This window comes from Lithobates pipiens, unplaced genomic scaffold (assembly GCF_037356315.1).
Source record: "Lithobates pipiens isolate NorthernLeopardFrog02 unplaced genomic scaffold, aLitPip1_a1.2 Scaffold_16, whole genome shotgun sequence".
NCBI classification, from domain to species: Eukaryota; Metazoa; Chordata; class Amphibia; order Anura; family Ranidae; genus Lithobates; species Lithobates pipiens.
In genome coordinates, this window is record NW_027507748.1 from 194987495 (window position 1) to 195001568 (window position 14074).

At 45.9% G+C, this 14074-nt stretch overlaps 1 protein-coding gene across 1 annotated transcript in view; it reads left to right on the forward strand.

Moving 5' to 3' along the window:
• LOC143982287 (cyclic AMP receptor-like protein A) overlaps positions 1–14074 on the forward strand; it is a 933494-nt gene that overhangs the window by 233801 nt on the left and 685619 nt on the right. Inside the window, exon 5 of the mRNA XM_077480869.1 lies at positions 10778–10838. Coding sequence (XP_077336995.1) covers positions 10778–10838 — 61 coding nt within the window. The remainder of the gene's footprint in view (positions 1–10777; positions 10839–14074) is intronic.

Genomic DNA, 14074 nt, shown 5'->3' on the forward strand with positions numbered 1-14074 from the left:
CGCTGAACATGGCCATATAGCTCTGGGATGCCCTTCTCTGAGAAATACTTCCTTCCTGGGACCTTCCATTGTGGTGTTCCAATGGCCACAAATTTGCGAAAGGCCTCCGAGTCCACCAGTTTATATGGCAGTAGTTGGCGGGCTATGAGTTCTGACAAGCCAGCCGCCAACCGTTGGGCAAGAGGGTTATCCGGCGTCATCATTTTTTTACGCTCAAACATTAGGCCCACGGAAGCCTGCCTTTTTGCAGAAAAATGTGAGCTTGGCGTGATGGAAGGTGGAGTGGAGGACAATTGTGAGGAGAGAGGAGAAGGAGAAGTAGAAGACGAGGCTGGACGGTGAGAGCCTGCAGTGTGGCTTTGTGTGTTCCGTTGCTCCCACTGGGCTCGGTGATGGCTGCTCATGTGCCTTCTTAAGGCGGTCGTCCCTAGGTGAGTATTGGGCTTACCGCGACTAACGCGTTGACTGCAAAGATTGCAGATGGCAACGCTATTGTCAGCAGCGGACACGTTAAAAAAAGCCCACACTGCGGAGCCATGTGCCGGTGTCCTGGGAGCGCCAGATGTGACCGTACATGGTCGATGACTCGCTCCTGATACATTTGCAGTCTGCTTTGTCCCTGCTGTGCAATGTAAGTCATTGCTGCTTCTCCTCCCTATCTGCTGGTCCATATCTCCCTCTGAACTCCCCTCCTCTTCCTCTCTTGTGGGCACCCACGTGACATCACTAGACACGTCATCATCAACGTCACCTTCCCCACCGCTATAAGTAGAGATCTCGGAGTAGGCAGCAACACCGGGGACCAACCTCCTCCTTGGGCTGATCTGGGTACTGTCGTCAGACTGCTGAGTAGCGCTTGTTGCTACCTCCTCTTCCTGATCCAATACCAAGAGTGGCTGCGCATCAGAAATGTCCTCTTGATATGGATCGGAAAATAATTCCAGTGACTCAAGCGGAAGGTATGTGGTGGTGGTGGTGGTGGTCGTGTTGTTGGTGGTAGTGTCTTTGGGGGTGCACATAGCAGAGAGTGAAGAAGAGGGTGCAGATCGAGAGGATGAGGAGGGTGCAGAAGAGTAAGGCTGAGCGAGCCACTCAACCAAGTCTGGTGCATCCTTTAAAGTAATTGAACGCACCTTCTGCAACTTCCCACTTTGGCTCAAGCCTGTTGCTCCTGCCCTACCCCTACCACCCCTGCGGAAGGGCCTGCCTCTTCCTCTGCCTGTCATTTTTTAAATGACCCTGTGACAAAACTCTTAGTCCCTATACCGATGAAGGACTGCTGCAGTATAGGGCAGCAGTCAGCAGTGGTGCACGTCAACCCTATCTATTGTGGACCGATAGCGGTCCTTACAGAACAGCAGACTGTACCGCACTCAAGCCTATGTACCGTAGCACCCTATACCAAGTTACCAGTCCTTATAAGAACTTTTGTGGACCAAGCAGGTTGTGTATTAGTGTTTAGCAGACTGTACGTCAGTCCCTATACCGCTGAAGGACTGCTGCAGTATAGGGCAGCGGTCAGCAGTGGTGCACGTCAACCCTATCTATTGTGGACCGATAGCGGTCCTTACAGAACAGCAGACTGTACCGCACTCAAGCCTATGTACCGTAGCACCCTATACCAAGTTACCAGTCCTTATAAGAACTTTTGTGGAACAAGCAGGTTGTGTGTTAGTGATTAGCAGACTGTACGTCAGTCCCTATACCGCTGAAGGACTGCTGCAGTATAGGTGAGCGGTCAGCAGTGGTGCACGTCAACCCTATCTATTGTGGACCTATAGCGGTCCTTACAGAACAGCAGACTGTACCGCACTCAAGCCTATGTACCGTAGCACCCTATACCAAGTTACCAGTCCTTATAAGAACTTTTGTGGACCAAGCAGGTTGTGTATTAGTGTTTAGCAGACTGTACGTCAGTCCCTATACCGCTGAAGGACTGCTGCAGTATAGGGCAGCGGTCAGCAGTGGTGCACGTCAACCCTATCTATTGTGGACCTATAGCGGTCCTTACAGAACAGCAGACTGTACCGCACTCAAGCCTATGTACCGTAGCACCCTATACCAAGTTACCAGTCCTTATAAGAACTTTTGTGGACCAAGCAGGTTGTGTATTAGTGTTTAGCAGACTGTACGTCAGTCCCTATACCGCTGAAGGACTGCTGCAGTATAGGGCAGCGGTCAGCAGTGGTGCACGTCAACCCTATCTATTGTGGACCGATAGCGGTCCTTACAGAACAGCAGACTGTACCGCACTCAAGCCTATGTACCGTAGCACCCTATACCAAGTTACCAGTCCTTATAAGAACTTTTGTGGACCAAGCAGGTTGTGTATTAGTGTTTAGCAGACTGTACGTCAGTCCCTATACCGCTGAAGGACTGCTGCAGTATAGGGCAGCGGTCAGCAGTGGTGCACGTCAACCCTATCTATTGTGGACCGATAGCGGTCCTTACAGAACAGCAGACTGTACCGCACTCAAGCCTATGTACCGTAGCACCCTATACCAAGTTACCAGTCCTTATAAGAACTTTTGTGGAACAAGCAGGTTGTGTGTTAGTGATTAGCAGACTGTACGTCAGTCCCTATACCGCTGAAGGACTGCTGCAGTATAGGGCAGCGGTCAGCAGTGGTGCACGTCAACCCTATCTATTGTGGACCGATAGCGGTCCTTACAGAACAGCAGACTGTACCGCACTCAAGCCTATGTACCGTAGCACCCTATACCAAGTTACCAGTCCTTATAAGAACTTTTGTGGAACAAGTGAGTTGTGAATGTTTAGCAGACTGCAGCAGAAGGGCAGCAGTCAAGTATAATATCCTTTCTATATTTGGAAGAAAGAATATTATACATGTACAAGCCTATTACTGTACCACTGATACCAGTCCTGAAAAGAACCTTTGTGGAACTAATAATAACAGCAAGTCTTTAAAATTACCCTCACTGCCTGACAACACTGCTTCCTTCCTGTCCCTATACAAATTGGCAAAAAAAGAGAACGATTAGTGGTTACTGGAACAGCTCTTTTGTGGACCTTGATAGTAACAGCTAATGATGATGATGATGATGATGAAAGACTAATCTGGCTGTCCCTGTAGCATACACCGTCCTTTCCCTTTCTCTAAACTAACAAAAGACACTCAGGCTGCTGCAAGAATCAGCAGCACAGCAAACCTATCAACACCTAACACCTATACCAGTCCTGAAAAGAACTTTTGTGTACCAAATAGCTAGTGGTTTATCTCTCCCTACTCCACACAGGAACCTGTCCCTATCGTAACAGAAGAAAGAATGTAAAATGGCCACCGGATCGGGTGTATTTATAGGTTAGGGGGAATGTCCAAGTGTCCATGTGCTGTCATGTCTCAATTGGCTGTCCTGTATCACATGATAAACGTGTCACCAAAGGTTAAAGTTCTTGTATACATTAAACACGTAAGTCCGCCGCGGCGAACGACGGAAAAAGGCGTTCGAACGTGCGGACCGCGAATGTCGGAAATTCGCCGCGAAACGACCGCCGGGCGAAACGTTCGTCCATCACTACTCCTATACTTCCCCCACCTCCCTCCCAGAAAACCCTACAAACCCCACCAATTCCCTCACCCCCTAGACCAGGCATGTCCAAAGTCCGGCCCACGGGCCAATCGCGGCCCGCGGTCCGGTTTTGAACGGCCCGTCTGGTTATATAAACATATATATCTTTTGTGGTCCCCAACGATCTCCTAGCACCGGGGCCACAAAAGATATATAGTCCAGCTGCCTCGGAGATAGGAGGCTGTACGAGTGCCGTGCACACAGGAGTATTTCCCGTTTACACGGCAGCCTCTGTAATAGGAAGTCCCATCTCTGCCATTGGATGACTGTTCTGTCCATCAAAGGAGGCAGGACTTTCTATTAAAGAGGCCCCTGTGTAAACAGGAGATTCTCCTGTTCTTTGGCGCTTGTCCTGCCCCCTCCATGTCCCCTCCAAGGCTGCACTGATGGCAATGGTGAGTACATTCCTGGCAATGGTGGCTGCATTCCTGGCTAATGGTGGCTGCATTCCTGGCTAATGGTGGCTGCATTCCTGGTTAATGGTGGGTGCATTCCTGGCTAATGGTGGGTGCATTCCTGGCTAATGGTGGCTGCATTCCTGGCAATAGTGAGTGAAATCCTGGCAATGGTGGGTGCATTGCTGGCTAATGGTGGGTGCATTCCTGGCAATAGTGAGTGAAATCCTGGAAATGGTGGCTGCATTGCTGGCTAATGGTGGGTGCATTCCTGGCTAATGGTGGCTGCATTCCTGGCAATAGTGGGTGAAATCCTGGCTAATGGTGGCTGCATTCCTGGCTAATGGTGGCTGCATTCCTGGCTAATGGTGGCTGCATTACTGGCTAATGGTGGCTGCATTCCTGGTAATAGTGAGTGAAATCCTGGTAATGGTGGGTGCATTGTTGGCTAATGGTGGGTGCATTCCTGGCAATAGTGAGTGAAATCCTGGCAATGGTGGGTGCATTCCTGGCTAATGGTGGCTGCATTCCTGGCAATAGTGATTGAAATCCTGGCAATGGGGGCTGCATTCCTGGCTAATGGTGGCTGCATTCCTGGCAATGGTGGGTGCTGCATTACTAGCAATGGTGGGCGCGCAAATGGGCACTGACCCTTATTTTGCTTCACAGTTCTTTATTTAAAATTTTAAGTTTTTTTCCTGAAACTTCCCTCTTAAAGTGAAGGTGCGTGCTATTCGCCAATAAATACGGTATATCCAAATAACACACCCGAGTTCATCTCTTCAACACACACAGCCACAAAGGCAAGGGAATTCTTGTTGGGCCGTGTATTAGTGTTTGAACGAACACAATTAGACCGAATTTTAATGGTTCAAAGAATGTCAGGCAAAATGGTCGGCCCTCGCGTATGTTCACTTCATTAAATCTGGCCCTCTTTGAAAAATGTTTGGACACCCCTGCCCTAGACCTATGAACTGCCTCACCAGGATCTCCCCAAGGAACTGAGGATGTGTGGCTATGCTGCTAGCCCCTCAGAAAGATGAAACAAACCCCTGGTGACTACACCTGCAAAGATAGTTACTACAACAATGGGGATTCATACATCCACCCAAGCAGCTGAGAGGAGAGCACTGCACCTCAAAGCCACTATGGGCGAATGCAGTGCAATCTGACAGACAGATGCACCTGGGAGATGGATGTAAAGTCTGATTAATGAAATTGAGCCCCTCTGTTAGTCCTGTAACAATACAAAAAACCACAGTGAGTCCTCATCCAGTCCCAAATCTCAGGTAATAAGTGCCTGTAGGTTATAGACACACAGAGGCAGCAGGTGCTAAGATGATATCCAGCACCCGCAATGAATGTGTGAGCTACAAAGGCACAGGAAATTTGGTCAAAATTGATAGCAAGATGAATGCAGTATGTTATCAAATACTGGAGGAACATTTGCATTCATCAGCCAGGGAGCTGCGCATGGGACGTACTTGGACATTCCAACATGACAATGATCCAAAACACAAGGCGAACTCGACCTGTCATTGGCTACAGCAGAATAAAGTGAAGGTTCTGGTGTGGCCATCTCAGTCTCCTGACCTCAATATATTTGAGGTACTCTGGGGAGATCTCAAACATGCAGTTCATGCAAGACAGCCCAAGAATTTACAGGCACTCGAGGCTTATCTGAGATGATAAAGCACCTCATCCACAAATACCACAAAAGACTTCAAGCCGTCATTGATGTTAAAGGGTGTCAATACACTGTATTACGAACTGGGGTATGTAAACTTTTGATCAGGGTAATTTGGGTAGTTTCTGTTGTCATTATGATTTTAAAAGAGTAAACACAGATGACTGATAATAAATGGCTTCAGCCAAACACTAACCATGAGTGAAATAAATGTTTTTGTGTTATATATATTCTCTGAAAAATGGCCAAGAAATCAACAAAATCTGCCAGGGTATGTAAACTTATGGGAACAACTGTATGTCCTAGTAGTGACTATTTCTATGCCATTCACCTTTCAAATCAAGTGGAGCAAGCAGTGAATATCCCTTTTTTTCTTTATGAGGTGTCCAATAACGATATATACCGTAGCAGATTGCTGGATATCATCTTGGCACCCACTGCCTCTGTGTGTCTAGAACCTACAGGCACTTACCATTACCTGAGATTCGGGACTGGATGAGAACTTACTGTGTTTTTTTGTATTGTTACAGAACTAACAGCGGGGCTCAATTTCATTAATCAGATTTACATCCATCTCCCAGGTGCAGCTGTTTGTTAGATTGCACTGCATTCGCCCATATTGGCTTTAAGGTGCAGTGCTCTCTCAGCTGCTTGGGTGGATGTATGAATCCCCATTGTTGAAGTAACTATCTTTGCAGGTGTAGTCACCAGGGGTTTGTTTCATCTCTGTGAGAGGTTGGTGACACATTCTCAGCTCCTTGGGGAGGCAGCTCATAGATCTAGGGCAGTGATGGCGAACCTTGGCACCCCAGATGTTTTGGAACTACACTTCCCATGATGCTCAAGTGCACTGCAGAGTGCAAGAGCATCATGGGAAATGTAGTTCCAAAACATCTGGGGTGCCGAGGTTCGCCATCACTGATCCAGGGGGTAAGGGAATTGGTGGGGTTTGTAGGGTTTTTTGGGAGGGAGGAGGGGGAGGGATAGGACTTGGAAGTGTTACATGGTCTGTGCTGTTTTTATATGTACTATTTTTTCATATGATTAATAATTGTAAGCAGGTAGCCTTTTGGGTGTACACAATTTTTAGTTTTTTAGTTTCTAACATTGTTAGATCATACCTCTTAGGCCTTCTTCCTGGTGTATGTTGACAGGCTCCGTAAGAATCGGAAGATGGCCTATGAGAAAGCCAAGGAAGCATCCACCACCAGAGAACAGAGGAACAAGAAAAACTTTGATCTCAGAGTGAGGGTGCAGGATCTACAAACCGGAGATCAAGTGTTATGCAACCTAGGGGTGCCTGGGAAGCATATACTGGCTGATTTATAACGCTCTTAACCGCACATTGTAAATGATTATCTGGACTTCCTGTGTACCATATTTGGCCTAAGGGTAAGACTGGGCCCCTGAAGATTTGGCACCGAAACCATCAGCTGCCTATATCCGAGGCTGTCAGATTACCCCCATCTTCATGTCAAGAGACTTATCAGTCCCATACTCTGAGGCCTAGTGCCAGAAAAGCCTGTCAACCCATGCCATCTGAAGAAGAGAGCAATGAAGAGGAATTAGCTCTTGATTGGTTATGGTTTTCCCCTCTGGAAGACAATCCCACCACTCAAGGGATGCCTGCCATGAGGAAGACATGTCCTCCTCTACCAGAAGTTGAAGTGTTAGATTTACACCCATTAAGAGGAAATGAGGACATCAAGATGGAACCCAGTGAGATATCCAATGTGCCAGAGATCCCTGGTTTTCTCATCATTGAAGTAGAACGAGAGACTGTTCCTGAACCGGAGCTCGAACCGGAACATCCCTCTCGTGCCCAGGATTATTAAACTGGCATCATATTTGTGAGCCCAAACAAATGAATTGTGGGATTGTAGTTCCCCCCAGTTGGCTGTTCCCTTGCATGACTATACGCCTGGACTACATATCTCAGGGATCTTTGCTACCATCAGGGAGTTTGCTGGGAAGAGCTATAAAAGAAACCAGAGACCCACCAGGGCTCTCTTCTTCCCGGGCCTCATGGTGAGGGAACTCTTTGTGCAGGGAGAGTGAGGTCGCAGCCTACCACGCGGGTGTACATTATTCCTACTGGACCAAGAAGGGGTCCAGCGCTGCCTGCTGCTCATGGGACATCTAACCAGCACCAACTTGACCATACAGCAACCCATGCTCCATGTTTCGCAATCTGGGGGTTGCAATCTGCAAGTTGTTGATTCGGCCTGGTTGTTGGTGAGAGGGCAATTGCCCACCTTTGCAAGTCTTTCCTTGGTGGTTTTACTGGGACACTCTGTACAGACAGCTTTACCTTGGAAACACTTCACTGCATTTCTATTCAAACACTGTACATAGGCATCTTTAGCTACAGTCATCATAAGCTATACTACACCCTCTGTTACTAAACCTAATTGGACATAGTTAATGAGCTCCAACTGTTGGCGAAGACCATCAGACCTGCAACAGGGACATTCTGTCATTGCTGCATAAAGGGCTCTCATACCATTTTTGTTTAGCGTTATCTCTCATTAGGGTAAAAGATTGAACAGGCCAGCCTGGGTTCTTATCAGTATTGTCAGAATTGATGTTTAACTTGCTTACCCTTGCTTATCCTTTAAATAAGAGTGTTGTCTTATTACTTAACCACTTCACATCCTGCCCATTATCATATGACATCCACAGGAGGGATCTCCCATCTTGGGCGGGCATCATATGATGTCCTGGGCTTCCCGGCCATCTGGGGGGTGTGCCCCCGCCGCATCAAGAGGGAGCTGATGCATGTCCGCTGGGCACCCGCGATTGCCCGATAACAGAGCAGGACTGTGGATTTGTATGTGTAAACACACAGATCCACGTCCTGTCAGGTTAGAGGAGACCGATGTACAGAGGAACACCGATCTGTCTCCTCCCCTTGTGAGTCTCCTCCCCCTACAGTTAAAATCACTCCCTAGGTAAAAGACTTAATCCCTTGATTGCCCCCTAGTATTAACCCCTTCCCTGCCAGTGACATTTATACAGTAATCAGTGCATTTTTATAGCACTGATCACTGTATAAATGTGAATGGTCCCAAAATGGTGTCAAGTGTCTGGTATGTCTGCCGCAATGTCAGTCACAAAAAAAATCACAGATCGCTGCCATTACCAGTAAAAAAAAAAAGTACTAAAAATGCCATAAAACTATCCCCTATTTTGTAGACTCTATAATGCCCCTTTCACACGGGGCGGATCAGTAATGATCCGCTCGCTCAGCGGGGATCGCTCCGTTGTCCCCGCTGAGCCGGCGGCGGACACTGCGGTCTTCGCACACTGTGCAGGGACCGCCCTGTCAGCTCTCCGCTCTCCTCTATGGGGATCGGATATAATGTCCGCATGTGTGAAAGGGGCCTAACTTTTGCGCAAACCAATCAAATATATGCTTATTGCAATTTTTTTTACCAAAAATATGTAGAAGAATACATATGGGCCTAAACTGAGGAAAAAAATCGTGTTTTTTTTTTTAAATTGGGATATTTATTATAGTAAAAAGTAAAAAATATTGTTTTTTTTTTTTCAAACGTGTCGCTCTTCTTTTGTTTATAGCGCAAAAAATAAAAAACGCAGAGATGATCAAATTACACCAAATGAAAGCTCTATTTGTGGGGAAAAATTATAAAAATGTATTTGGCTACAGTGTTGCATGACCACAAAATTGTCATTCAAAGTGCAACAGCACTGAAAACTAAAAATTGGCCTGGGCAGGAAGGGGGTGAAAATGCCCTGTATTGAAGTGGTTAAAGGTGCTGCAATGATGTCTGAACCCACAGTGTCAAGTGAGTTGGAATGTTTGTTTACAGGGTTCTGGTGATGCAGATGGGCAGGTAAATAAAAGCAGTCCCCAAGGGGGCCTTGCTACACACAGGATTACCAAGCAAAAATAAAGGGGAGGAAAAGCCATAAAAAGGACACTAAATGGTTGATTTACTAAAGGCAAATCCACTTTGAAGATCTGACATGATTTTATAATCCAATCATGTACAAGCATAAATTCTGTTTTTTATTTTCCTTGCATGTTCCCCTAAGACAGTGATGGCAAACCTTTGCACCCCAGATGTTTTGGAACTACATTTCCCATGATGCTCATGCACTCTGCAGTGTAGTGGAGCATCATGGGAAATGTAGTTCCAAAACATCTGGAGTGCCAAGGTTCGCCATCACTGCCCTAAGATCTACAGCGACTGCACTTTCAAGTGCACTTGCAGTGCAAAGTGGATTTGCCTTTAGTAAATAAACCCATATGTATGTATGTGTGTGTGTGTGTGTGTATATATGTATATATATATATATATATATATATATATATATATAATATATATATATATATAATAAAGTCTTTTTAAATTATCCCCTACTAATAGTATTTACAAAGGCATTAGTGTCCACCATTTTTAATAAATGGATTATATACTGACAAATTAGTATCCCTTATATGAGGAGTTGTATACACATACTGACAAACTAGTATGCCTCATATGAGGAGTTGTATACAATTCCTTGATAAAAATGCTTTTAAGAGGATTTGAACTGTGAAAGATGTGTTTAATAACAGGCAATCAAAGAGAAATGGACCTCATTCAACACTGTGTCACTATGTGGAGGTGGTCATCTTGATAGTGTAGCTGATCCTCTTGTCAGAGCTACCACTCTGATGTCTGATGGAGGAATAATAAAGCAGCAGCAGCAAATGTGTAGGAATCATCAATCCACATGAAGGAAGATGCACACACTGCAGGTTCTCAGGTACAGCTCTCTCAGAAGAACAGTGAGCAGCACTGTCGTCACATCATCCAATCTTACACCAAATCTCATGAGGATAGCGTTTAGAAGTGCAGTGCCTGAGATCTCACACTGCAGATATACAGCTATGAGGCTGAAGACACAGGATGTGCACTGTTATTTTTCAGAAAGAGATCAAGACAAAAGTTAAAATTTCCAGGTTACTTGTTAGGCATAATTCACATTTTTAAATATTCCCTAAAAAAAAAAAAAGCTTTACTTTTTTGAGTTCAGGTCCACTTTAACTGCATTTAAAAATACAAAAATGATTGTCCATTTGTTTTCTCTTGTAGGATGAGGTTTTACTCGATGGTGCTCTATGCAATTTCCAAGCATGGTGGTTGACATACTTTGGTAAGTTGTTCTTTTTACCCAACTTTGGTATAACTAGCGAGACAACCTTGACAATCATTCAAAGCTAAAGTTTAGTTATATATTTTTTGCTCTACAGCATCAGAAACATAATGACGTGTCCTATATCCAGCTGGCTAATGGCATAATGTAGAAATGTTCTCCCTACTGCTGCCTGGCCCTCTCTACAAAGCTGTTCTTATGGTGCTCTGAGGTTTAACATCAGCCACTGTGAGTGTGAAAGAGTTGCTGGAAAAGGTAGTATGAGTTCTAAGAACACAGGAGGCAGAAGAAAGGGGCATGATCAGGGCAACTCTTTTACACTCACAATGGCTAATGTCAACCCCTGCAGTGCTGGAAGATCAATGCTATGGGCCTGGTGGCAGCTGGGTGATGGATAGCTGAATAGCATAAATTATGCATCTAATTTCTAAACTGTCCTGCCATTCCAGGGCCTCCTTTATGTGGTTATGTTGTGAAATAGTCTCACATATGTGGTATCCCCATACTTAGGAGAAGTAGTAGAATGTGTTTGGTTTTGGAACGCAATTCTAACTATGCCTATGCTGTATGTTATAAATATACTATTAATTGACAACTTAGTGGAAAATAAATACATTTTCATTTTCTTTCCACATTTTCCCCAAATTTGTGTCAAAAAATGATATTTTCAGAAGACTCATTATGCCTCTTAGAAAATACCTTGGGGTGTTTGCTTTCCAAAATGTGGTAATTTTTTCGTTCTTTCTACTGTCCTGATGCTGCAGGACCTCTAAAAATGTGATATGCAATCATGAAATGATATGCCTAATTTATGCCCCTGAAAAGCCCAGAGGTGCTTTTTTTGGATTTTGATCCCCGCTATAGGGTTACGATGTAAAAAAGTCTCACACATATATAGCGCTGGCTGCTGACGAGCAGGCGCTATTGTTTTTGAAAAGTTAAGTTGCCTCAAGCCACAGTTGAGCTTCGGGACTATGTCTCAAAATTTCTGGTTTCAGTACCAGTCCAGCTGGGCTGCACTGGGTTCTCCTTGACCGCAGGTGTTGCTGTCACCGCCAGCAAGAGTAGAAACGCAATCTAGCTAGGTGCATTGAATGCCACTTATCTCTCAGAACCAGCCCAGTGGGAGTGTTTTCCTGCTGTGCATTCTGGGGGGTAGTATTTAAGGTACCAACGCCACGTTGGCGGGGGTTTTAATCTTCTGTCTGTTTGGTTCTGGTGGTCCTCCTGACCCAGCCCCATGGCTCTCCTGGCCTGGGATGCGGAACTATGCATCCTGAGTCTCGGGGCCGGCTGGCCCGAGGCGACGCAACTGCAGGGACAGGCCCGAGCTTATTTTGGGGCCTACTGATTCAAGGATGGTCTGGTTGCGTCTCATCTGTTGGGAGAGGCCCAGCAACTGAAGAACCCCAGAGGAGGACTTTTTCAGGAGAAGACTGTGCGCAAGGCTGGTTTCTCTGAAGGAGCCTGGAGGCTTAGTTGAAGGACGCAAGCTGGATCGGCTGAGAGAAACTGGTACCGTATGTCAGTTCTTTAAATTTATCCACATCCCTCAGTAACGCTCAAGTGTATCTCACAAGCCTCTTGCAGAGACTTTGTCGAGCACCCCACCGGCTGCTAGGCCTAGTGAGAGAGGTCTATCCGGGGGTTGTTAAAGAGGAAGTAAACCCTAATGGGTTTACTTCCTCTTTCATTCCCTGCAAAGGCAAAGCATAATGCACTACTATGCATTGCATAGTAGTCCATTATGTGTCCCTTACCTGACACAGGAGCCAGCGAAGTCACCGCTGTCCCCTGTAGTCCGGCGCATCCATCTTCTCGGTGGGGTCTCGCAGCTCCGCCGCTGTCATTCGGCAAAGCCGCAATGACGTCACTCCCGCGCATGCGCACGGGAGCCGACACGCGCGGCATCTTTGTCGTTGACGATGCCACGCTCAGTGCACCTGCGCACCGCTGTCTACGTCGGCATGGACCGTAGACAGCGGTGCCTGTCTTCGAGCACATATCTCCTAAACCGTATAAGTTTAGGAGATATTTCTTGGACCTACAAGTAAGCCTTAATCTAGGCTTACCTGTAGGTCAAAGTGTTTTGTAAGGGTTTACAACCACTTTAAATCCAGTTGTGAAACAGTTTTTATTCTCTGGATTTTCTCTCAAGACTTTCATCTTGCAATCTAAGTGCCTGAACTCACTCCTAACCATCTACCCCAGCCTTTCTCAACCTTTTCAACACAGAGGAACCCTTGAAATAGTTCTCTGGTCTCGGGGGAACCCCTTCTAAAAATTAGAAATCTACAACTCATGATATATTAGTGTGATGGTCAGTGGGAAGAATGGTCCTTAAACTTGTGGTCATTGGGAAGAATTGCCTCCTTATAGGTAGCTAAAAAGATCAATGGTGTGAGTGGGAACTTATCTGAGAGGCAGAAATTGCCCAATGCTGAAGGAACCCCTAGCAACCTCTGGGGGAACCCTATGGTTCCATGGAACCCTGGTTGAGAATCACTGCTCTACCCTCTATTGAGAAACTTTGTTTTGTTCTAAATTAATTACCAGTTTTCACATTCTTTGGGCCATCTACCACGGGAAACCCAAGATGGAGAAGCAAACAAGTGAGGTAACGGTAAGCCCAAATAAAACCAGCAGCTCCTTCGGGGGTCAATGCTACACATGTATCATTCATATATATTATTTAACCCCTTCCCGACCAGCTGCCGCAGTTGTACTGCGGCAGGTTGGCTCCCCTGGGAAGCCGATGCAAATGCCTGGCGGGCGCAGTGACCACCGGGCACCCATGAACGCTTGTGACAGAGCGAGAACCGGGATCTGTGTGTGTGTTTACTCTCAGGGGAGAGGAGACAGAGATTGTGTGTTCATACTAAGTATGAACATCGATCTCTCTCTCCTTCTAGTCAGTCCCATCCTCCCCACAGTTAGAACACACACTAGGGAACACAGTTAATCCTTTGATCGCCCCCTAGTGTTAACCCCTTCCCTGCCAGTAACATTTATACAGTAATCAGTGCATTTTTATAGCACTGATCACTGTATGCCCCAGGGGACATGTATCAATGCAAAAAAAGTTTCAAAAATGGCAGTTTTTTTCGGGAGCAGTGATTTTAATAATGCTTAAAGTGAAACAATAAAAGTGTAATATTCCTTTACATTTTGTACCTGGGGGTGTCTATAGTATGCCTGTAAACAATTTGAGTGCAAAATTGCATTTCTAAAGGAAA